Consider the following 26,173-nt stretch of genomic DNA (forward strand, 5'->3'; position numbering starts at 1 on the left):
AGGTTGTTGAGATGTATGCATCAACTAATTCACTCAAAAGATTAAATTGATCAAGAAAGATGTACAATTCATTTATACTTCAACACTCTTTTACGTAGGGTTTTTTTTTTTCTCAGACGTGAAAATATAAATTGATTGTAAATTTTTTATTTAATTATACCTTTCAGGACTCAAACTTGAGACATCTGACACTGATACCATATTGAGCTGCATGCATCAAACAATTTACTAAAAACTTAAGTTGATAAAAAATATGAACAATTCACTTATACTTCAACACAAATGATAAAGTCTAACCCTAACCTACTCTACCCAACCCGATAATTAATCAATCTGCCCAACCTTGCATCTAAGGCAGATCCACTTGTATCATAGGGTGCATATGGCACAAATTAAAATTTCTTTTTTCAGTGATTTATAATATGTAACCGTTCATTTGACACCCTCTAATCTATTCTTTAGACCTGTAGCAGAACATATGGTTATTTTTTTTCGAGTCCACCACTGCCAACATCTGTTGAGCCTCTCCTCTCTCCAGAAGCTGACTCCCCAGCATGGATCAGCTTGGACAGCGGATGACCTGACCTGACCTCTCGCGCGTGCTCGCGCGGCTCAGACAGGTGGCGGCACAGGAGCCATGCAGATTTCAAGCGTCAGCAGTCCGTTTGCGATCTGTCAGTGACGTGGCGCCTATCATGAGGATGATCATAGAATGGAGATCCGAGTCCATGCACGATGATTCAGAATCTTGCATCGCTTCCAGATCCACATGGAACAGGTCAGGAGAGAAAACGCCAGCGGAGGCGAGCCAGCGATGAGACCGCAGTTGCACTGGGAGCGAAAGCGAAGGCGAGGGGACGCTGGCGACCGGGCAAGTGGAGATGGGGGATCGGGAGCGTATCGCGGTACAGGGAAACGCCGCTTTCGCGGCGATCGGTAGCGGATCCGGGGGAGGACCGAAGCGATCGCGTCCGGCGACAGCAGCTGCTGCCGCTGCTGGAAGCAATCGCTGGGTGGGCTCTCGATCGAAAGCGACGGGCGGGCTCTCGTATCGCCCGCCAGGCGTCGCAAGAATCCGCGCCCCGGATGTGGGTGGCTGCTGCTTTTCAGTCCATATCTCAGCAGCAGCTCGTTGCAATCTTGGAGATTACAACGCGTCCCACCGCATCGGCCTCCACTCCGATCCAGAGTTTTGCGGGTGTCCAGCCGGCGGCGGTGGGGGTGCGAGATGTCGTCGGAGAGGGTGAGGGGGGCGGTGAAGTGGTTCAACCCCACCAAGGGGTTCGGCTTCATCACCCCCGACGACGGCGGCGAGGAGCTCTTCGTCCACCAGTCCTTCATCAAGTCCGACGGCTACCGCAGCCTCAACCCGGGCGACACCGTCGAGTTCGCCATCGGCTTCGGCGACGACGGCCGCGCAAAGGCCATCGACGTCACCGCGCCCGGCGGCGGCGCGCTCCCCAGCGGCGACCGCGGCTTCGGCGGCGGGGGTGGCTACGGCAGAGGACGCGGCGGGTGCTATAACTGTAGCGAGTCCGGTCACTTTACCCGCGAGTGCCCCAACTCCAACAACAGCTTTTTTTTTTTTTTTATACTCTTCACTACTGAATACAGCTGTAGTATATGAATATGAACGCACGCACTCACTTCACACACACGAACTCACACTACACACACCTAACGCACGCACATACTAGCCGTACTCCAACAACAGCTAAGCGGCCACCGTCGCTTCGGATCCGACTTCCACGTTGGCTCTTGGTATTTTTTATTAATATATTATAATAAAAAGTAATAGTCAATGTATTTTAAAGATAATATTAGTATTAAAAATAGCGTTTATTTCAGACTGTTGGGAGTATGGTCGAATGATGATAGACATTATTAAAGTTACATCAACTTTTACACATATGATTGATTAATTTTCTCAAAAGTAGACAGATTTGTATTAGTCACATAATGTCCTTAAATTCAAGATACTTGCTGACTTGCATTTATACATACATTTACAGAGTAAATGCCTGTTTATTTTTACTGTAAATTGCCATAATTTGAATTTTATAGAGAAATTTAGTTATATCAAATTATGAATTATGAGATTCCGTAGTACAATTTAGTTTGTAAATAGTGAGAAATAATTTTAAGATTGAAATTGTTTGTTATTGATTTTGCTTTTAGAGCTAGAATCTATAATCATAATAAAAACAAACCGACCTAAAACGGGGCCTAAGTAGCATTATCCGTGCTAGAGCTAGTAGTTTGTGAACCAAGACTTCACAGGGCAGCAGATCCTAATTTGCTATGCAGCTGCGCGGAAAGCGAAGGCGAGGCCGGGCAAGTGGAGAGGGGATCGGGAGCGTATTGCGGCACAGGGAAACGCCGCTTTCGCGGCGATCGGTAGCGGATCCGGGGGAGGACCGAAGCGATCGCATCCGGCGACAGCAGCTGCTGCCGCTGCTGGAAACAATCGCTGGGTGGGCTCTCGATCGAAAGCGACGGACGGGGTCTCGTATCGCCCGCCAGGTATCACGAGAATCCGCGCCCCGGATTTGGGTGGCTGCTGCTTTTCCTTCCATATCTCAGCAGCACTACAGTCTACAGCTCGTTGCAATCTCGGAGATTTGGCAGGGGAGAGTTGGAAACAACCGAGCAAATCGTCGAAATCAGCTGGATTTCGGAGTTGCTGTGCTACCAACACGGGAACTCCAAATCCGACGATTTTTCTGCCTGCCATTTTCAGTTACTACTGGCGATCCTTAGCAGTGGGCAGCTCAGCTGCAGATGGCTAGCTAAGTATTCGTGGATTGTAAAAAAACACAAACATTAGATGGGTTATAAGAGTGTTGCTGAACGAATATGTTGGAAGTAATGTTGTATTTTGATTTCTCGAAGCAATGTCGTAGTTTTATTTCAAATGAGATTTGAAAAAAGGAAAAGATTATTCGCTAATTTCTTTATTTATTTTCATTAATAACATATGTCCTATATTTGTAGCTAGTAACGAGATGAGAGGCTACAGAATGAGCGTGGACAATAAAAGTAGATAAATTATTTAAATTTTAGATATTTCTATTAGATGAGAGGAGATAGGAGTAGAGTAGTGAAAAAAGTGACGTGGAAATCAATTCGTATTTTATACGGTAGAGATGTATTAAGATGAGATGAGACGGGATGAGGATAGGGAAGAAGATTTGATTGGAGTGCGAGCCATGTATCAGTCAGTATTCATACACGAATTCACGTGCATCAGTCACATAATGTCCTTAAACAAGATACTTGCAGATTTGCACACAGCAAGATGTATGTCCCGACTCCCGAGTGAGTTTTGCATGCAGAGTAAGTAGCATTATCCGTGCTAGAGCAAGTAGTTTGTGAACCAAGACGTCACAGGGCAGCAGATCCTAATTTACTATCAACAAATCGATGCAGCGAACTGAGAGGCCACACCTGAAGAATTGTGCGTTACCAAATCGCCAAAATGCTCCGTATCTTTCATCCTTTCTGGTCAGCCAACAAAAGGACAACTCAAGAACCGAAAACTAATGAAAGCATGTAGCACATGTTACGATCTAGCTTTGATATGTGTATGAATTGGTAAAGTTGGGTATCGAGTTCACTGAGAGCTCGCCGCCACTCCGCCGGCCAAGCCGGTTCGCCAGACAAGCCGGTTCTATTCTAACTGAATTCTTATCCTTTACACACGCCACACCTCCTATCTTAACAGCTCACAACCTTCCTCTTCAAACCACTACGGGCTGCTCATTTGGTCACCCACTCAGGGCCCATATAACTTGTGTTGGGCTTGCGCATGCGCTGGGCTCTTCGTTGCTGCGGCGCGCCTGGGACAGTCTCCACTTCCTTGCTCTGCTGTTGATTGCCTCCTGAGTCTTGATACTCTCCGGTAGCCTTCTTCAGGTACATGACATCCCTCCCTCCTTTAGAACCGGCTTGACCCCAAGCCGGTGCAGCAGGAAAGGACTCCTTGAGCTTTTCTTCGTCCTCCCAGGTAGCCATGGACGAAGGCCAATGAGACCATTTCACCAAAACTTGGTTAATCACTTGATCAGCTTGTTGACAAATACGCCTGTGCAAGATTTGGACAGGGACCTGAAATTGGTTAGTGAAATCAGGAATTTCTGCACTGACCTGATGGGGGAAACCCACTGCTTTCTTCAATTGTGATACATGAAAAACTGGATGAATAGCACTGTGTGCAGGAAGCAGTAATTTGTAGGCCACTGATCCAATCTTTGCAATGATTTTGAATGGACCAAAATATCGGAATGAGAGCTTGTGATTGGCTCTAGGGGCCACTGAAGTTTGGATATAAGGTTGCAGTTTGAGAAAAACTGTTTCTCCCACTTCAAAAGACCTCTCAGATCTCTTTTTGTCAGCCTGAAATTTTTGACGTTGTTGTGCTCTAACCAATTGCTGTTGCAAGAGCTGAGTCATCATTTTCCTCTCAGCCAACCAAGTCTTGAGATCAGGAATAGCACAGGACTCAATTCTATCAATGCCCAACTGTTTAGGTTGTAAACCATACAAGACTTCAAAAGGTGTCTTTTCTAAAGTGGAATGGTAAGTAGTGTTATACCAAAACTCAGCCAAAGATAACCACTGTTTCCATTTTGAAGGGCAAGCACTGACAAAACACCTTAAGTAAGCTTCTAAACATTGATTAACCCTCTCGGTTTGCCCATCTGTTTGTGGGTGGTAGGCTGTGCTCATTTTCAACTCAGTGCCAGTCAATTTAAACAACTCTTGCCATAAGGAACTAGTAAATATCTTATCTCTATCAGAGATGATGGCTTGAGGTAAACCGTGAAGTTTAAACACATTATCCATATATACCATGGCTACTTTGAATGCTGTAAAGGGATGAGCTAGAGGGACAAAATGAGCATACCGAGAAAACTTATCTACCACTACCATAATGCAATTGAAAGAAGTTGATTTGGGTAATCCCTCAATAAAATCCATTGACACCACTTGCCAAGCATAATCAGGGACAGCCAAAGGCTGTAAGAGACCAGGATACCTGACCCTCTCGGATTTGGCTTGTTGACAAATTGAGCAAGAAGTCACCATTGTTCTGATCATATTTTTCATTCTGGGCCATGCAAAAAGATTTTTAACACGTCTGTAAGTCACCTGGAATCCAGAGTGTCCTCCCACTGCGCTTGAATGTAAAGCCTGTATAATCTTGGTCTGAATAGGAGAATTGGCTACCCAAATTCTACCCTTGTATCTTATCAAACCATTTTTTAGAGTGTAATGTCCTATTGTGCCTTTGATGGTCAAAGATGCTAGTAACTGGGAAGTACTAGGATGTACCAGGTAACCATCTGCAACTTCTTGTAGCCAAGCAGGTTGCATTTCAGACAAAGCTAGAACTTCAGAATGAATAGTCCTGGGTACTCTAGATAGAGCATCAGCTGCCTTATTGTATTGCCCCTTTTTGTAACAAATTTTGTATTGCAATCCCATCATCTTGGTAAGAGCCTTATGCTGCCAAGGAGTAGATAGCCTTTGATCATCTAAACTGACTAAGCTTTTCTGATCAGTTCTAATGAGAAATTCCCCTTGTTGCAAATATGATCTCCAATGCTCAATGGCTAACAATATAGCGAGGCACTCCTTCTCATAAGTGGATAATCCCTGATTCTTGGGTCCCAAAGCTCTACTGACAAAAGCCACTGGATGCCCATCTTGTTGAAGCACTGCACCAATAGCTTTATCTGATGCATCTGTTTCCACTATAAAGGTCTTCTGAAAATCAGGAAGTGCTAAAACTGGTGCAGTAATAAGGGCATGTTTCAAAGCTTGAAATGCCTCATCCTGTAGGGAAGTCCAGATAAACAGCTCACCCTTTTTAAGTAAAGTGGTCAGTGGTTTGCTCAGAAGGCCGAAATTTTTTACAAATTTTCTATAATATCCAGCTAGGCCTAAGAAACTTCTGACCTCTTTCACTGAATTTGGAGTTGGCCAATCTTTAATCACTGATATTTTGCTGGGATCAGTTGCCACACCAGATTCACTAATAATATGTCCCAAATAAGAAAGTTGTTTCTGAGCAAAAGAACATTTTGATAGCTTCACCTTAAACTGATTTTGTTGGAGTACTTCGAATACTGCTCTCAAGTGCCTCAAATGTGCTTCCCAATCCTTACTATATATTAAAATGTCATCTATAAACACTACTACACACTTTCTTAGAAAAGGTGCCAGCATGGTGTTCATGACATGTTGGAAGGTGGCTGGTGCACCAGTGAGTCCATATGGCATTACCTTGTACTCATAGTGTCCATTATGAGTTTGAAAGGCAGTTTTGTACTGATCTTGCTCATCCACACATATTTGATGGTATCCAGCCCTGAGATCCAAAGAAGAAAACCACACTGCTCCTGCTAGCTCATCCAGAATTTCATCAATCACTGGTAAAGGATATTTGTTCTTTATAGTCAGGGCATTTAGCCTTCTAAAGTCTACACATAATCTCCACTCTCCAGTTTTCTTTTTGACTAATAACACAGGTGAGGCAAAAGGGCTGGAACTAGTTTGGATCATCCCATTTTTCAGCAACTCATTTACTTGTTTCTCAATCTCATCCTTTTGAGCTGGGTTGTACCTATAAGGTCTAAGCCTAAAAGGTTGTGCACCAAAAATCAAAGGAATTAGGTGTGTACAAGATCTCTTGGGAGGTAAACCCTTAGGCTCCTCAAATAATTCCTGGAATTGTTTTATCAAGTGTTGAACCTCAAGGGGCCAAGATGTTTTCCCTTCACTGGCCTGAACTTGATACAGTTCTAACATACACCATACTTCATCTCTTTGCATAATTTGCTCCACTTGCTTACTGCTCAATAGATCACATTGAGTCAGATTTGGTTGAACACCTTGAAATTGAATTTTGACCCCTTGGTCAAAGAAGGATAACCATTTTTTAGACCAATGAACCTCCATGGGGCTGTGCAACTCCAACCAGTCCATTCCCAATATAATATCATAGCATTTCAGAGGGATTATCTTCAAAGAGACAAAGAAACAATGTCCTTGAACCCATACCTGACAATCTGGAATCTGATGAGTACACAAAAGAACTTCCCCATTAGCTACTCTAACTCGTAATGGATTTGATAGAGCTGTCCAGTTAGGGATCTTCACGGCCAAATGCTCACTTATGAAATTATGAGAACTGCCAGAATCCAAAAGCATAATGGTATGAAACCCATGAATTGAGCCCAGTAATCTTATGGTCCTGGGAGCTTCAGTCCCATTCACAGCATGTACTGAAATCTGCATCAAATCATCCCCAGATTCAGAATTTTCACATTCCGGACTACTCCCTTCATGAGCTTCATTGTTTTGTAATGCTTGCCACAATTCTTCTACCACATGTAGGGATACAGTTGAAGCACATTTGTGATTAGGATTCCACTTCTGTCCACATTTATAACATAGACCTTTAGCTCTTCTGTAATTTCTCAGTGCTGCTGCTTTATCTTCAGATGGAAAATTTTTAGAAGCTTCAGTATTCTTCTTCTCATCAGAAGTGATGGTTGGAGAGTTCTTGGCATTACTTAGGGACACTGCCATATTCATTCTGTTGGAATTTCGAGTGTGAACAAGTGAATCCCCCTTTCTGATTTCCTTTCGAGAGAAATCCCAAGTGACCTCCTCCTGCAAAATGGCAAGGGAACTAGCAGTATCTAGATCCACTGGACGCTGAATTAACACAACAGCTTTAATATCCTCCCTCAAACCATCAATGAATCTATTGGTGATAAAAGCAGCATGTATATTGGGATCATGAGCCAATAATTGATGAACTAAACCATCAAACTGTTCTATGTATTCTAGCACGGATCCAGTTTGTTTCATATGAAAGAATTGTCGTATGAGATGGTTATACTGATCCCTCTCAAAACGGTTACAAACAACACTACACAATTCTACCCAAGAAACATCCTGAACTCTTGCTTCAACAGATTGTAACCAAAAAGCTGCTGAGCCTACAAAATGCATAGTAGCTAATCTAGTCCACATATGGATGGGTATATTGTATATTTCAAAGTAAGATTCACATCTCTTCTTCCAGATCTTAGGATTGCTACCATCAAATTGAGGGAATTCTAACTGGGGTAAGGCAGCATTCCAACCAGAGTGACCAGGATACAATCCAGAATGATTAGAAAACCCAGATCCAAATGGAATTGGAGTAAGTTGTCGAGTATGATTCACACCTGTGACCGGAGGCGGTTCAAGGGTAGAACCATACCCATGTCCCGACCTCCGGTGGCATTGTGCTGAGCCGTGGCCATCTTGCCCGAGCGCCGCCTCAATAGAGGACGTTGCCAGATGAGCAGCAACCGGCGTCTCCATCCAAGAGGAATCCATCTTCTTGCCTTGTTGATTCTCTTGATGCAACACGATCTGATCTAGCTTGAAGCGTAAATCATCCACAGTGGCTTGCAGATCATGCACCTGAGAATCAATTTGGGGCCTCCATTGCGTGATGTTCTCCACCACTGAAGTGTTGCGATCGAGCGAGACCTTGAAGGAGTCGTTCTGCGCTTGGATCGCCGCCAACGCCTTCACAATTTCGCTCATCTGCTTCTCCGCTTCCATCGCCTTCCTCTGTTCTCTCGTTTTGTACTGAGGCCGCTGCAGATACTCCGGGATCTCCAGGGTGAGGATGAATCTGGCTCTGATTACCAAATGTTACGATCTAGCTTTGATATGTGTATGAATTGGTAAAGTTGGGTATCGAGTTCACTGAGAGCTCGCCGCCACTCCGCCGGCCAAGCCGGTTCGCCAGACAAGCCGGTTCTATTCTAACTGAATTCTTATCCTTTACACACGCCACACCTCCTATCTTAACAGCTCACAACCTTCCTCTTCAAACCACTACGGGCTGCTCATTTGGTCACCCACTCAGGGCCCATATAACTTGTGTTGGGCTTGCGCATGCGCTGGGCTCTTCGTTGCTGCGGCGCGCCTGGGACAGTCTCCACTTCCTTGCTCTGCTGTTGATTGCCTCCTGAGTCTTGATACTCTCCGGTAGCCTTCTTCAGGTACATGACAGCACACTGCAGTAGTAGGAAAAGAGCGAGGGAACAAAAGAAAATGGTGGGCCCTTTGGATGCAGAGAGCTGACGATGCTGTTGGCCGGGTCTATTCCATTGTGGAGTCAATTCCTGGCAAGATTTGGAGCAAATCTGCCCAGGATCTTGCTTTCCATGGGGTGAGATTTTCATAGTCATCACACCTCTTTTCTCTATCCACTTTCCCTCTTTCCTCATATCTTCCGGAATCCTTTCATGTGCTTGTATATATATGAACTCAACCACACCCACACCATTGCAAAAGCAAGCCAAGCCTCTGACGCCAAGCACACACACCACCTGCCTTTCCTCTACAACTCTTCCTCTCGGCTTCTGCTCATAGCATCCTCCTTCCCCATCAGACACAAGAACACAAGCAGGAAAACACAAACAGAGACTCCATGGCAGTGGTCACAGAGACTCCATTCCATGTCCTGGCTGTGGATGATAGTCTCCCAGACAGGAAACTCATCGAGAGGCTTCTCAAGACCTCTTCTTTCCAAGGTAATCATCACCAGATCCTCTTTTGCTTGCAACTTGAGACCTTGGTTGCTATGGGGCTCTGAATCTCATGGAAGGTTTGGTGTGTTTGTGTAGTTACCACTGTTGATTCCGGGAGCAAGGCTCTGCAGTTCTTGGGGCTCCATGACGAGGACAGTCCAGTTTCTATTCATGCAGACCAGCTGGTAAGAAAATGGCTTCCTATTTGTCAAATCATGTGTAGTTTTGTTCCTAGTCTGAAGAAAGGTTTTTGATGTATTTTGGTTTTGACGATGTATGAATAACCAGGATGTTGCGGTGAACCTGATCATCACAGACTACTGCATGCCTGGCATGACAGGATATGATCTGCTCAAGAAGATCAAGGTATAACTTTCTTTATTTTTTTCTCTAGAATTTCTTGGTATGATATGTCTTGATCCGCTGGAAGACAACAGGGCCTAAAGATATATATATTTGTGTTTGTTCATTCAGGAATCATCATCTCTCAGAGATATCCCAGTTGTGATCATGTCGTCTGAGAACATTCCTTCAAGGATCAATAGGTGAGCACTCCTATGGATCTATACACCATTGTTCAGATCACGTCCTGATTTTTGGATGAACAAATCAAAGTTAAGTGTGGAGAAATATTAGTGAGTACCTGAGTAGAATTAAAGCAAGAAAACAACCTTTTCATTTAAGAGCAATACATCTGGATGGTTCATGGTCGTTTCCATGTTCTTGCTCAGAAAATTTGCTTCATGATTAGAGACTTTTTTAGAAAACAGCGTTTTCTTTTGTATTGAGACATAGAAATGAAAAGGATTATAACTTAACTGGATATGGAGATCTCTCCGAATCCTTATTGATTTGGCGTCACATGTGTTGTATAATAGAGGAACAACGTGACACAGCTCAAATCGTCTAGTATCTATCTCGACATGTTTGGACCGTTCAGTGTAAAATAACTAAAAAGATATAGAATGATATGCAAATCAATCAGAGCTTACAGAACAGCTTTTCGACTGGAATCAGAGAAGCTTTGTCAAACAACAGCTTTCAGTTTTTAGCTCACTGAGTGGAATCCGTGGAAGTGATTCTCTGAAATAAACTAGAAGCTGAAGAATTGAAAAAAACAGTTTCCTCTGATTCACTTTTCGCACATAATCACTTCCTTCATATAGTTTATTCTAGCGAGAATCACTTTCAGTCACAGAACCACTCTCCGCATAGAATTTAAATCAGAAAGAACTCTACCAAATAGGCCTTAGATTTTTCGTAGTGCAATATCTATGAAACAAGTTATTGATGCAGACAACTCACTAGCACCACTCATGTTTGTCTGGGTTTATTCTATTTCTAGTTGCAAGATACACAAATAGAGGGGGGAGAACGAGAGGGCACTGAAGTCAAATAAATAACTCATCACTCCTCAGATATCAAAAGATATGATTCACATAGAAAAAAAATGTAAAGATAAGAACACTAGAAGTAATATTATTTAAAGTAGTGTTTCTTAGTGGGATGTCATGCTTTATGATCATAGGAAAAATCCCTGACTCATTTCTGATTTTGATATTCTGAATCAGATGCCTGGAGGAAGGAGCGGATGAGTTTTTCCTAAAACCAGTACGGCTATCAGACATGAGCAAGCTGAAGCCTCACATACTGAAAAGCAGATGCAAGGAGCACTATCACCAGGAACAGCACCAGCAAAGCGACTGCGATAGCGATGAAAGCAGTAACCCCACAAACAATAGCATCAGTGATAGCAGCAACAGCTGCAAGAGAAAGGCAGCAGACGACGAAATTTTGCCCCAGGCAATCAGACTAAGGCACAGTTAATTGCAAACTGATTATATGACAGTTAACCTTTTTTCCTTGGTTTTTTGTCTTAGCTTTTGGCCTACTGATTTGTAAAATAGATGTTAGGCCTTAATTTGCAAAATATAATGGAATCCGTAAACGAATACAGCTTCAATCCAATTGAGTGACTCTACAAAACGTTTTAATTTTTATAGGACTGATGTGGTAACAGGACATTGCACACACGTTTGCCAAATTTTCCAAGCCATCTGAAACTGATTGCCAGAGAACTTATGCGGGAACTAATTAAAGTTTTCCAACAGACTCAGCTTACTCTGCCAAACAGCATTCACATAGAACATCATACTAGGCTAGCAACGAGGTGATTTTTACTAACAGCTTACGACAAACTTTATCCAACATGCCAGGGTGCTAACATTAGTTGCGAAATAGTTTTCACTAACAGCTTACAACAAACTTGATCCTTGGAAGCACATGGACCCCTCAGAAAATACATCGGTATGTCACATGGTCTGCAGTAAGCTCGCTGTCATATGTAACTCTAACGACAGTTCCCTTGCCAAGGCCATAGTAGCGAGCAACAGCATCAGTCTCCAGCATGCGAGGCAACTGTAAGGTAAATGCACCAATTTCAGCAAATTGGTATAAAAAATACTTGATAACAAGCTGGAGTAGATAACAAAAGAAAATTCAAAGGGACAGAAAGCTAATAACAAGTGCGATTTTCCACTTCAGCATGTTAAGAATGCTCCAGCCAAAATAAAGAAAATGCAGTATCCCCCACAAAGACAATAAGCATATCATGGACACTTTTATTTAGAGGCTTTGCATACCACTTTGTAAAGAGCCTGTGATATCAATAAAAAAAGAGTGAATTACACAAAACTACAAGTATTGTGCCATTAGTAATACAAAACTACAAGTATTATGCCTAATAACACAAACTACAAGCATTGAATTTCACACAAAACCCAATTTTAACTGAATTCATCCAAAAAATATTCTTATGTCTCTCTAAAAATCCTAAAACTTTTTATATGTGTTCCATAATCCATGTGCAACCCATTTTAATTGGATTCACCCAAAAAACCTATGTAGAATATAAACTAAAATTCTCTAAAAAAGGCTACTTTTATAACCCCTAACAATTGTTAGGGCTTCAAATAAAATCCAAAAAATCTAGGAAAATTCACTAATATTTGTCTTAAATGATGGACTAATTTCTAAAATTATTACCAACCCTAGGTTATAAGGTGAAAAAGTGAGTTCCTTTTTGAATGCTCCATTTATATTTATATACTTACAAAGGAACTCACTTTTTCACCATATAACTTAGTGCTGGAAATAATTTTAGAAATTAGTCTATCATATAATAAAAATATTCATGAATTTTCCCAATTTTTTGGGATTTTATTTGAGACCCTAACAATTGTTAGGAGTTATAAAGTAGCATTTTTTGGAGAATTTTAGTTTAAACTCTACAATTGTTGGGATTTTATTAAAATGGGTTGCACATGGATTATGGAATACGTACAAAAAAATTCTAGAATTTTTGGACAAATATAAGACCACTTTTTGGGTGAATCAAATTAAAATCGGGTTTTGTGTGAAATTGTTGCACAATACTTGTAGTTTTGTGTTACTAGGTACAATCCTTGTAGTTTTGTGCAATTCACTCACAAAAAACCCCTGCATGGATAGACGGTAAAAGAAATTTTATGTAGCAATTAGACAAGTTTTCTAATATATGATAATGACAATTCCATTTGATGTCTTTAAATTAACCCGATAAAAGCAAATCTTGAAAGATAACTAAGAAAATAGGGGCGGACTATTACCCTGTTTGTCAAAGCTCCAGCTCCAAAAATTCTTGGAGCCGGAGCTGGAGTAGATTGTGGATGTTTAAGTGAGCCATCATGTTCGCATATTAGACTAAAAATAAATGTTTAAACCACTTTATTTTAGCTTATAAACTCCAGATCTTGCATGAATGAAGGAGTTGGAGCTCTGCCAAACATACCCTATATGTTTCAAACACCATCAAGTTCCATTTTAATGAGAACGGTAGACTCACAACAAAACAACATTTTAAATCACAACAAAAAGATGAGGCAATTCAGCAAATTATCAGTACGATACGTCTATGAGACCAAGGCACTTGGATGTTTAGCAGGTTTCATGGTAATCAATTATCTCTATCATCACATCCAAGCACTCAGATGTTTAGCAGATTTCATGGTAATCAATTATCTCTATCATCACATCCAAGCACACTAAGAGATTGCTGTATCCCTGATAACCACAATGGTGTTGCAAACAAAATCAAGTACAGAAATCATGGTGTTACAGCAACTCAACAGGTATCATGAAACCAACAGCCAGCATAAGGTTGTATTGTGGAGGAAATAATTCCATTCCACAAGATGTAACAAAAGAAGGCTACATAACTCACATAGCACCATGACTTACAGTATCAGTATGATAAAAAACAGTACTCCCTCCGTCCATCTATGTAATGCGTATTTTGGAATGACAAAGTCTTCAAAAGTAGATTTTGACCTTCAATTTCTCTTACAATATATTGTCAATTGCTATAAAATTAACATCATATTAAAAGCACTTTGAAATATGAATCTCTTGATACAACTTTTGTAAACTAAACATACGTATAATTTGATGAATTGTTCGTCAAAACTTACAAAGTTTGACTTTTTAAAATAAAAATTCGTCTTACATAAATGGACGGAGGGAGTAAGAAATTATGAGGTAGCATTAAAGAATAATAAAGAAACATACCTGTGAATCCACAACATTGTACTTCTTCAAGAGCTTGGTTTTCTCCTCCGCAGTCAACACATCATGCTTGGGCTTCAGCACATGCTTAGTAATGTTTACCAGTAATTCTGTGATCTACCATTGGAAAAGCACAACAATTTGAATACGTAGACTGTAGAATATTAATATAACATAAAACAGCAAATTATCAACTTTACATGATGAATTCTATGATGCTGTGAATAAATATTTTATATTAAGAGCATAATTTGCAGAAAAACATGAAGTGAATTTCAGATGCTAACCAATAAGCCGTTCTAGCCAGTAGAATTACTCATTGCACAGAAAGTAAATAGAAGTTACTCGCTGTTATTTACTTAAGGGATGGGTATTGTACCTACAACCCTGTTGTTCCTTACTTACAGAGATTAAACAAAATGTGACGAGCCATCAACAGATTACACAAAGTCACAAAACTACCTGGAATGTGTCAACTTTAAATGTGAATATCTCCTTGATAGATTCTCTAGCTTTAGACATTATTTTGCTCTGCAATATCAGAATCAGTCTAGACAGGTTCTCTTCTTTGGTCCCATTATAAATCTCCCGGATAGTTGTGGCTCGGGTGGACAGAACACAACTTTCACCTGCGTAAGACATAGTTAAGATGTATCTACTACTCACTTGCAATAAGAACAAATGGTAGAAACAATACTATGCATGAAAAGGATAAGAGATAAAAGCACTCGTACTATATGTATGTACGCAATCACTGGAATTTTCTAGATACATAATAAAAAAAGCAGTCTATTTGCAGGATGGTACCATCCCTAGCAGTCATAACCACAAGAACAATAATCTTCCTAAACAGTACAGACAACCCCACCAAACATCAACAAACAGCAAGGATAAATGAGTGGAGAAAGGGCAGGAAAGAACTGATACCCCCTTTCTCCCTAACTCTTCAATTCCGCAATACTCCGTCCACCATTCATATTGCACAATCGGATCCTCGTACATAATGAGTAACGACAAATTTGGGGAGGGTGCTTAGCTATGAGCATAACCTGATGGCCGGGACAAGCATGTAGTTCAAATCACGAGCTAGCACAAGAATTTAACCCTTGTGGAAGAACATACGAAAGCACACCGATGGTATCATGAGGAAAGGAACCGAAAAAAAATGTTACCTTGTGGGAGAGGTCGGATGCGAGGGTGGTGGAGAAGGCGAGGCGTTCGAGCTCGGGCCTGTCGGCCCACCATGCGCGGAACTCCGGGAGGGTGCGGGCCAGCTCGGACTCCGGCACGCTGTACCCGCGGTCGCGGAGCATCTCCAGCGCGGTCCGCCGCGCCAGGAACAGGCGGTGGCTCTCCACGCTGCCGCCGCGGTCGATCATCGACGATATGCAGCCGGCTACCTCGGGGACGTCGTCGAGGGAGCTGTCGACCGCGGCCGCCGCGGCGGGGGCGCCGCTGGGTGCGCGTGCGACGGCGGCGGTCGTGCTCTCCGCCGTGTCAATGGTGAGCGCCGATTGCTGGGAGGGGACGTACTGATTCATTTTTATTTTATTTTTTTCCGCTTCGTTGAGTGTGGGGTGGGTTCTCTGCTCTTCGGTATTGGGGGTTTTAGGTGGAGGGGGAAAACGAGCAACTGTACTAACGGCGTGAACAATCTTCCTATTGTCAGTTCACGCTTGTCTCGCGTCTTCCTTGCAAGGTTCACAAAATCGTTTTAGCACCGAAAGCTGGTCCTGACGATTTTCCGAAAATCATGGTTATCGTGAAAACTGTTTAAAATTAGGTGAGAATCCGCTTAAAATTTATTCGATCAATAAGAATTCAGACTGAATCGATAGAACGGTAACAGATCAGTTTACACCGGTTACCGAGCGCATTTGATGATTTATTGACCAATTTTTCCGTATTTTCCGCATTGTCAGTAACCGTTCGAATTTGTCGGTAACAGTTCGGTTTTAACGATTTATCGATCGGGTTTCTCTAATTTCAGTGAAGTTAAAAAAAACTAAAAAAATAGTTCAATCTTGTAAAATCAATAATTAATTCATCTGAGCTTCAAATCAAGTGAAACAATTTTTTTGTTTGCTTGTAACATGATCTACATACTTATAAAAAAGTTGAATATTTTCTATGAGAAAATATATTTTCTAAACCAAGTTAAATACATAGTTTACTCTTTGCTCATCAAAAAATCATGAAACCAATTTTATTAGTCTTCTTACATGATCCTATATCTTTTAAAAATACATTTTCTCATGAAATAGTTATTGTTACATGCAAAGATTGTGTAAATATGCTACAACTAGATTAATTTATAACTAACCCATCACATCTCAAAAATTAGTGAAATCATTTTTATTAGTTTACTTATATTATGCTTTATGTAGAAAAATAATGGTAGACATGAAAAAGTTCATTACAGTGTTATTTCTTAACATATTTACTTTATGTTTGTGAACTTTGTAAAAATCATGGAGAAATTAATAAAACTCTAAATGAAATGAAACCAATTTTAAAGATTCCCTTAAGATACACCCTACACAAGAAAAATATGTGTCTACATGTTAAGATTTTTCTTAACGTGAGTTAATAAACGAGCTGCACGCTTCAACTTTTTCTTCTTTTTTTCAAACTTTCTCCCTATAGAATATGATGCAAACGACATTATTTTTGAATTTTTTTTCATAGAAAGTCTTAGAATTGTCTCTAGTGTTTTTAGGATTTTTTGAATTTTTTGTATTCAAATTTGAAAACCAGTCAGTTTATAAAGTCGATGCAGCTCGGTAAGGTCGATAATCGCGGTTACCGATTGGTAACCAATGATTTTTCAAACCCTACTCCCTTGTCGGCCGGTTATAAACTCTCCGGACTGACCATACAACTCATGCCACGCATACACTCTCTTTTCCCCCTCACCACGCCTATGTTGTCCCTCTTACACGTGGGTCCCGCCTTCTCTGCTTCCTTCTCCTCCTAAAATGCTCCTTATCGCGAGCTCTTCAGTCGTGACATTCCCCTCTCCTTAAAAGGCAGCTTGACCCCAAGGCCGTGAATCCAGAGAGTGACGCCGGAGTGTAGAGAGATCTTCCCAAGTGGCTAGATTGGGCGGCAGGCCTTGCCATTGCACCAACGGACACGGAACAGTAGTGTTGCCGCACTTGATGAGTTTGCGATCAATGAATTGCTCTGGTATCTTAGCATTCTAAAGAACAAACATTGGCAATGGAATATTGGTGCTGAAAGATGTAGTTGGACTCACTGCCTTCTTCAATTGGGATACATGCACTACTGGGTGGATCAGTGAGCCAGCCGGCAACTTCAATTTGTATGCAACCGAGCCAATACGAGCTTCCATAGGATAAGGGCCATAATATATGAATGAAAGCTTCTGATTGGGTCGTTGAGCCATTGAAGATTGGATGTACGGTTGCAATTTCAGATAGACTTGATCTCCGACTGCTGTTCCATGCGTAATTGCGCTATGTGCAGCTGTTGTTGAAGCAATTGATTCATGACCTCGCGCTCTTTCAACCATGATATGATATCAGGGACTGATGTTTCATCCAATTGAATTACTCCAAAGTCCCGTGGCTTCCTGCCATACAAGACCTCAAATGTTGTCATCTTCAAGGCAATATGGTAAGAGGTATTGTACCAATACTATGCATAAGGAAGTTGGTGAAACCAATTGTTCAAGCAAGAGTGGATTGAACATCGAAGATACACTTCAAAACACTGATTGACATGTTCGGTTTGGTAGTCCGTTTGAGGATGGTAGGAAGAGCTGAGACGAAGTTGGGTGTGGGAGAGCTTGAATAGTTCTTGCCAGAGAGTTGGTGAAGATGCGATCCCGGTTTAACATGATTGCCTGCGATAGCCCATGGAGTCGGAAGATGGGTCGATCTAAAGCTTGGCCATTTGCAAGGTGGTGAATGGATGAGTAAGTGCTAAGAAATGGGCATATTTAGAAAAGTGGTCAACAACCACTAAAATGGTATCATGATTAGGTTACCTAGAAGTCCTTCGATGAAATCCAGCTGCACCACCTTGATCAAGGATGTTCAATGGTTGAAGGAGGCCAGCATGGGGCACTCTCCATTTTTGCTTTGTTGACAGACTGAACATTGTTGAACAAATGCTTCACTCGATGGTAAGTAGCATAAAACCGGAATGACCACTCAATGCGCTGTTACGCAAGACTCTGATGATGTGATTATGTGTAGTATTATCTGAACCGACCCATACATGGCCCTTGCAGTGAAGAATGTCGTCTCTAAAGATAAAGCCTAAATAAGAGCCGCTCGGCACTGCCAATGTTGTCAGAATGTGTTGAGTGTGCTCATCTGCTTGATACCTTTTATCGTTGGCATGAATTTCAATGATGAATTGTTTTGTGAAATCCGGCAAGGCCAAGACCGGTGACTACGTTAAGCATGATTTCAGCTCTTGAAAAGCATGGTCTTCTACTGTAGTCCATACGAAAATAGAATGTTTCTTCAGAAGATCCGTGAGTGGTTTACTGATGAGACCATAATCCCGCACAAACTTGCGATAGTTTCCTGTCAATCCAAGGAATATATGTAATTCCTTTGTATTCATCGGTGTTGGCCGATCTCTCACATCTATGATCTTTATCTCCCAGGGATTCCCCTTCTGCTGAAATGACATGGCCAAGATATGAAATCTTTTGGAGCACAAAGGAACACTTTGACAGTTTTGCCTTTAAACCATGAAGCTTGAGTAACTACAACACTGCTGCCACATGCTGTTCATGCTGTGCCAGTGATGGATTGTAGATTAAGACATCGTTGATGAAAACTAGAACACAAACACGTAGCGGTGGCCCTAGAATTTCATTCATCGCTCCTTGGAACGTTTCCAACGCATTGCAAAGCCCGTAAGGCATGACTCTAAACTCGAAGTGTCCATGATGTGTATAAAATGTCATTTTGAATTCATCTTTCTCATCTAAGCGAAACTGATGATAACTGGCTCAGAGATCCAACTTTGTAAACAAACACACTCCAGTCAACTCATTAAGCAATTCATCGATAACAGGGAGAGGGTACTTGTTCTTTACCATGATTGCATTGAGATGACGGAAGTCCACACAGAAACGCCATGACCCGCCCTTTTTCTTTACCAATAGCATTGACGATGAGAACGGGCTCGAGCTCGGTCTAATGAGTCCTGTTTTTAGCATCTCTGACACATGCTGCTCTATTTCTGTCTTCTGAGTAGGTGTGTAGTGGTACGGCCTAACATCGACAGGCTTTGTACCCGGCAATAGGGGAATTTGATGATCCCAAGAGCGATGTGGGGCTAGCTGCTTCGGTTCCTCAAACACTTTGGCGTTATGCTGAATTAGAGTTTGTATCACGGCTGGCATGAGTTCCTGATAAGGATTATCAGTGTCGCTTTCACTCAAATGGACAAGGTGATGTACTACATTTCGCTTCAACAGCTGTTGCAATTACCCTCCTTATAGAACAGTGCAAGGTTGCAATCTTGGTTGAACTCCTCGGAGGGATATCAGAGATCCTTTGTACTCAAAATATGAGTGTTCACTCTTCCATTATGTAACCATAGGATCATGTTGTTCTAGCCATTTCATGCCAAGATAACATCATAGCACCCGTGTTTGAGAATGCGGAAGTTAATACTGAAGGACACTCCCTGAACCCACCATTGCAGAATAGAACGCCACCGTTAGCAATCCTAACCGAGTTGGGTGCAATAAGGGTCTTGCTCCGCTTCGGCTGATTGGCTAGTTGTGTGTTGATGAAGTTGTGTGAATTCCTAGACTCCACCAAAATCACTTCTATCATCCCCTATAACCAAAATCACTTCTATCTGCATCCGAGCCGTAGCTCGGTTGGCAATAACGGAGGAAGCACGGAGCTCCCGTTCCGAGCTAGTTGTGTTCGAGTGCTATGCTCGTGCGGTATGTATAGGATTTTCCTGATTTTCAGCAGGCTGGCACGGAGTGGTTCACTCGACGGTGCCTCTAATAAAAACTGTAGAAATCAATCTCACCGTCAAAAAAATAAATAAAATAACCAAAGAGTACGAGGGCCCTCTATACCTTGAACAGCGTCCCCGATCCTTGTAACAGCTCCAATATCTCCTCTACGACATGTAAATGCACTTCTGTAGCACATTGATGTTGTTGACTCCAAAGTCGTGACATGTACCTCTTATTCTTCTTTACATCAAGATTAGCTGATTGGAAACCGCTATTAAATTGCTAATTACGCTTCATTTAGAAGGAAATTTACTTCAAGACCTCACTGGTGCACAATTGTACAAATGGAAAGTGGGGGATGGGTCACATTCCAGCATAATTACGAGAGAGGTTTTTCTATTTTATATTTTAAATCAAAAAATTACAAATATATATGTTTATTTTAAAATTTTAAAGATCTATTCTCCTATCACCTCTGGCCCTTTTCAACGGATGATAGGTTAAAAATAAAAAAAAATTGCATTTTAATACTCTCAAAATTCAAAATACTATCAAAATAGCAATAAAAAATTATATGATGTAGAAGATGCTAACATCTGGTCCTTAAAAAAATTTAGATAGAAATATAACTTGTACAATAAAAAACAAAAAAGATGAGAAGCTCTCGTTGGTGCAATGGTAGGGGCGCACGGTCGCACCCTATCGGTCAGCGTTCGAGCGCCTCACCCGCTTAATGAAATCGGAACGTCCTTCACTCGGTGCTCATTTTTTTTTAATAAAAAACAAAAAAGATAAATTTCAGTACCGATGACCCGACGGGCTCACGGCAACCAAGCAAGCAAGTGCCGTGGAAAGAGGAGCCCACGGCTTCAATTCTGTTTCTGTACTGACACGGCCACATCGAGTTCTCTGCTCTCAATCTAGCTAGTTGGGCGAGAGCGGTATCTACTTATCTGCGACTTTCTGCTCTGAGCAGGATTTGTTGTTCCTAAGTGACACAAATGCCACAAAACCCAGGGTTTTCTAAAATTAGTATCACAGAACATGGTAGTTTCAGAATGTTACTCGATGTCTCCAGATTAGCTAAATAGAATTCGGTCTTAGAAAGGCTGATTAAGCTTGGATTTACGACAGGCGTTGACTGCAGAGCTAACTGCAGCACAACTGGTTCTAAAAAAACAGCAGCAGAGTAGGTTCTTAAAGAAAAAAACTGCAGCATGATTGCACAGGCCTTTATTTCAACTGCCAAATGTTCATCACCATTTCGCTTGACACGATCATAGAGTAACATGATAGCACAGTTTCAAGTGTGAATAAGGAATATGCCACCCGCAACAAACGTATCACCTCAGAAGCGAACCAAGAGATGGTTAAATCCAAAACTTATCTCTACCGAGGCACCAAAAATACAGGTTCTACAAAGAAACCAAGAACATGACCCTGCATGTTTGTAAACCGCTAACAGCGCTAAGATGGACCGATGGTAGTATCCCCTCCCTCCCTCCCCCCCCCCCCCCCCCCGGAGAAAAAAAAAGAACCAAACACAATGGCAAGTTCTGTGTCTTCAGCATGTCCATGGATCTGCTGGTCAGCGCACCCTTACTTGGCCTGTTGAACAGGTTCCAACACTGGGAACAGCTTCTCTAGCTTTGCATTTGAGAGAACCTTGTTGGGGTCCAGCTCCATGCGTGCCCTGTTATACGCATCTACAGGGAATCGTTTCCTCAACCTGGTTTGGAGTTCAGCAAGTTCGTTCTTGTCCTTTGGAACCTAGGGAGAAATGGAGAATAAATAATCAGTGGGTATGAAATTGTTGCAAATGAAGCAGCTCAGAAAATGATGTTTGTGCAAGTGAAGAGGACGTTCTCTCAAAAGACTGATGTCAATTTTCAATCATGTCTGCAATGAACAGATAATATCTTATCTTGCAGCTTGTGTAGAAGGTGTGTACCTCAATTTTAGCCCAGTGCTCGTATGCAGAATAATCATCCCAGAGACTTGTTTGCACCAGACTCCTGTAATTGAAGAACTCCTCTGTAATTTCCTTCCTTTGACGAGCATCTGCTGTTGGCAAGTACATTATAATACCAACCTGCATAAATTCCAGTAAGTTGGTCACTGACAGTAAATTCAAACCTGGTACAGAAGTGAACCAGGTGTTTACAGGACGAGCATGACAAAAGATTTATAAAAAGATGGAGTAGCAGAACTCTCCAAAGCAGTTAAGAGTTGTATCATGTAGTCATTTCAGAATGTTTGTGATTTATATCTTAGAAAAATGGGAGATAATAACAATTACAGTGGAACATTTTTTATAAAATCATGTACAGCGAATGGATTTCCCCATATATTTGGCAAAGTAGATGGAAGCAAGAGAGCACATTCCACCATTATATTTAGCAGAAGTTATCAGAAATAGCACCTATAGATTACAAGAACTACTGAATTCTGTATTTACCGTTGCTATGTTCACATGACAATGTTCAAAACAACAATGTTTCTCATCAATTTGTACACGAATTGCCAAACATCACTTTTTGATCCAAGTTACTTCCTCCGTTTCGCAGTGTTTGTCAATGGCCTCGGGAGTATCTGTCTCAAATTGTTTGTTTATTGCGGTAACCAAAGATGCTTTATGGTTTATTTTCCTGCTATACCCCTGAATGCATGCATGCATTTACTCGAACGTTGGTGAGTTATTTGCTCTCATCCTTGCATTGATTAGGGGTAGCATGGTCATCTCTATACATTTTTTCACTCGATTTCAGTATTCCTTGGTTTGTACGTAATGGTGGGCATGGACAAACATTGCGAAACGGAGGTAGTATCCAGTACAGCAGTCAGCAACTAATAAATTAGTATAAGATGCAAAGTTGCAAACAAGCATTTAGGTGGGTGATGACAAGTGGAAACAGCAGCATAAATTAAACATACAAGAAAAAATGTTGAATAAGAAAAAATTACCCATGAAAATATATCATCTTCTTCAGAGCTTGATGCTGGGCTCATGGGACTCTTGCTGCGGGCAGTCCAACGCTGCTCAATAGGTGCAGGTGCGGGTATATCTTCCTTTTCAATCAACTGCAGCAGCTCCTCTATATAATCCAGATCCTTCATACTTGGCTTTGCTAGGGTTCCTGCAGGGAAGCAGGTTTCAGAAACCCACTGCTGCCCACCACAATCAAACCCAAGTATTTCATCACTCCAACCCATGCGATAGCCTTCAGACTTCTTCCAAAACTCTGCTTCCGCTTTGTTAATTCTGGTAACATGATCTTTATCCAGAGGATCAAGGGCAAGTAGCTTATCCCTCAACTCAGTAAATGAAAGTGCATCTATTTCTGGATCATTACTTTCTGCTTCAGTTCTGAAAAAATATATAAAATGGCGTAAGCTAAAAACCAAAGAAATACCATTGCGAGTGAAGCTAGAAAGTTCAGTACACAGTCACATAAATTCAAAATGGCTACATTTGAGTAGATCTACAAATGACTCCAACACCATTTTAGTACTCCCATTGGCTCCATATACCTATAATTTGATTTTTCCGTAAATATTACTTTAAGATAGGAATGAATGCTTGAAGATTCTATTGTTTTATATTAACTACCTAACTAGCAGCCCCGACTTACAGTTCTTGTATCACTTATGAGTTGTGACTTATACAACTCTCCGACTAGCATAACTTCTCTTTTCAACATGTGACTCAACAAAGGGAAGAAAATCTCAAAACGAGAAGACAGCCTCAGCCTGAAATTGTATAGGAATGAGCTAAAGTCTAAATGGATACAACGTTCACCAGAATAAAATATTTACTAATATCAGTTCAATTTCTAACTTCCAAGCAGAGGAATTTTCAGCTGATTTTTCGGTGAAAGAATAGCATTTAACCTAGCAAGAGCAAGATGCAATTTGCATACAAAAAACCATGGCAGTGTTAGAATTTGAGGTAGAGAATCATCACAAGTGTCCGAACCTATATTTCTTCAGCGACTCACGATAAAGGACACGAACATGCTGTAAAGCTTCATCCTTTCCATAGTTTGATGTCAACTTTGGAGTTTTCCACTTTGAAGGAGGATTGCATTGGACAACAACAACTGTGTCAGTATATGGAATCCACAGGTACTTAATATGTTTATTTTCAGAGAGCCATTTCCTGCAAAAGGGGAGAAAGGAAATAAAATCGAGGATGTTAAAACTGCATAGACAAAAAAATTAAATAGCTACATAAAGATTGACTCAAGGAAATAGTACTTGTGGTTTTTCTTGATTTCATCTGCATTGGAAACGAATGTATGTTCAACAAGCTGGTGTCTTTCTACACATTGAAGAGTAACTTCTGCGACGACTCCTAGGCCACCAAGTCCACAACGAGCAAGATAAAATAACTCAGGATCCTTTTCCCTTGATAACTCTATTGTCCCCTTGGCAGGGGTAACAAGTTTCATGCTAATGACTTGCTCGTCGATTGGAGGCAATCTTGCACCAGTGCCATGGGCACCAACCTGCGTACAATCATGAATAGAACTATAGGTTAATTTGGCCTGAACTCAGTATGTAAGTTACATTTATACAATTTGCAAAGGAATAATGGGACTGGCTACGATTAGATGGCTCAAGCATTAGGATGAGAAGAGTTTTTTTTCAGTATAGAAAAAGATACAGAACAATCCTACAAAACTACTGGTTAAATGACTGTTGGCTTCTGGAACACTCATTTATTGCTACCTTCAGCCATGTTTCAATCCCCTTAACAGGCTATGTGATTGCATTAGGTCACTACTATCTGAACACCCTAGTGATTGTGGACAATTTGGAACATTTCGTTGAAGTGGTGAATCCAACCTCAAACAAATTTGTGCTAACTTCTCAAGTCAATTATCATTGTAGTCTCAAATTGTTAGTATTACTAATCAAAGGCACTAAGAAAAGAGGCTCCTTGGAGCTTGGAATTAACAAGACTGATGTTTTTTTGCAACAGACCTGAATGATGCCTCCGACCTGCTGCTCCCTGATGGACGCAAAGTTCTGCAGCGTGAGGCCATGTTCCCGGAGCGCGTCAACAAGTTCTGCAATCCGAATGCCCGCCTGCACCGTGACGGTCTTCCTCTTCACGTCAACATCAAGCACCTTGTCCATGAGCGCGAGATTCACCATGCCGGCCCGGGAGAGCGCGAGCCCATTGGGGGACAGCCCCGAGCCGAGGGGCCGTAGCTTGCGACGCTCCTTCTGGGCGGTGGCGAGGGCGTCCTCGAGGGCCGGGAGGGAGTCGGGCTGGAGGAGGACGCGGGTGTGGACCTCGTGGGTGGCGCTCCAGTTGGAGACGGCGTGGAGGTCCTCGGGGAGCGGCGCGTACTTGAAGGGGACGGCCTTCTTGTGGAGCGCGTCCGAGGGGAAGGGAAAGGAGTAGTAGGTGGCGGCGCCGCAGCCGAGGAAGAGGATTGCGTAGCCGGCGTACTTGCGGAGGTCGGCGTCGGAGGAGACCGGGCCCGAGGAGAGGGCGCGGAGGAGGGGGAGGTGGTGGGAGGCTGGGCTGCGGCGGAGGAGGCGGGACAGGAGGAGGTGCCGCATCGTCTCTTTGGGCGAGTGCGCGGCGGTGGCGCGGTGCGGGGAGAGCGTCGTGGAGTCAGTGGCGATGGCCTTGCGGGACGGACGGCGCCGGCAGCAGCCACCGCACCGGATCGTGAGGAGCGATTAGTTGCGGTTGATGGGCTCGTGGCCCATTGGAGGCCAACATGTCGACCGGGACCTGGATTTTTTATCTTTATATTTCGAAAATAAAAATTGCAAAAATATGTGTCCGTCTGAAAAATTGCAAAAAAAGACGGACGATTCGTTTTAAAAAATAAACTTGTCGTCTTTCCATCTGTGATAGGTTTTTAAATAAAAAATATTATGTTTCATTACTCTTAAAATTTTAAAAAATATGATATGTACAATGAGAAACAAAAGATTTTTTTTTCTCATTGTACATGTAATTGTTTGAGTTGAATTTTTT

General features: G+C 41.9%; 3 protein-coding genes and 1 pseudogene across 3 annotated transcripts; 2 read left to right on the forward strand and 2 right to left on the reverse strand.

The window, feature by feature from the left end:
* The first annotated feature begins 570 nt into the window (after positions 1-570).
* LOC133886084 (cold shock domain-containing protein 3-like) lies at positions 571-2,859 on the forward strand. The gene has a single exon (XM_062325810.1). The coding sequence runs from the start codon at positions 1,229-1,231 to the stop codon at positions 1,625-1,627; it is 399 nt and encodes a 132-aa protein (XP_062181794.1). The 5' UTR covers positions 571-1,228; the 3' UTR covers positions 1,628-2,859.
* A 6,270-nt stretch (positions 2,860-9,129) lies between these two features.
* On the forward strand, positions 9,130-11,573 carry LOC133886714 (two-component response regulator ORR9-like). The gene is made up of 5 exons (XM_062326508.1): positions 9,130-9,608; positions 9,702-9,790; positions 9,894-9,971; positions 10,080-10,150; positions 11,177-11,573. Exons 1-5 carry the CDS (start codon positions 9,506-9,508, stop codon positions 11,430-11,432), a joined length of 597 nt encoding a protein of 198 aa, XP_062182492.1. The 5' UTR covers positions 9,130-9,505; the 3' UTR covers positions 11,433-11,573.
* Positions 11,574-11,765: 192 nt separating this feature from the next.
* LOC133886713 (DNA-directed RNA polymerase V subunit 5A-like) lies at positions 11,766-15,801 on the reverse strand (annotated as a pseudogene).
* Positions 15,802-21,673: 5,872 nt separating this feature from the next.
* On the reverse strand, positions 21,674-25,899 carry LOC133887081 (L-galactono-1,4-lactone dehydrogenase 2, mitochondrial). Its single transcript, XM_062326996.1, has 6 exons — positions 25,159-25,899; positions 24,430-24,680; positions 24,149-24,331; positions 23,137-23,539; positions 22,124-22,264; positions 21,674-21,942 (listed from the first exon to the last, which is right to left on the reverse strand). The coding sequence occupies exons 1-6, from the start codon at positions 25,744-25,746 to the stop codon at positions 21,772-21,774; spliced, it is 1,737 nt and encodes a 578-aa protein (XP_062182980.1). The 5' UTR covers positions 25,747-25,899; the 3' UTR covers positions 21,674-21,771.
* Positions 25,900-26,173: the final 274 nt, after the last annotated feature.

Source organism: Phragmites australis, chromosome 12 (genome assembly GCF_958298935.1).
Source record: "Phragmites australis chromosome 12, lpPhrAust1.1, whole genome shotgun sequence".
Classification (NCBI taxonomy): domain Eukaryota; kingdom Viridiplantae; phylum Streptophyta; class Magnoliopsida; order Poales; family Poaceae; genus Phragmites; species Phragmites australis.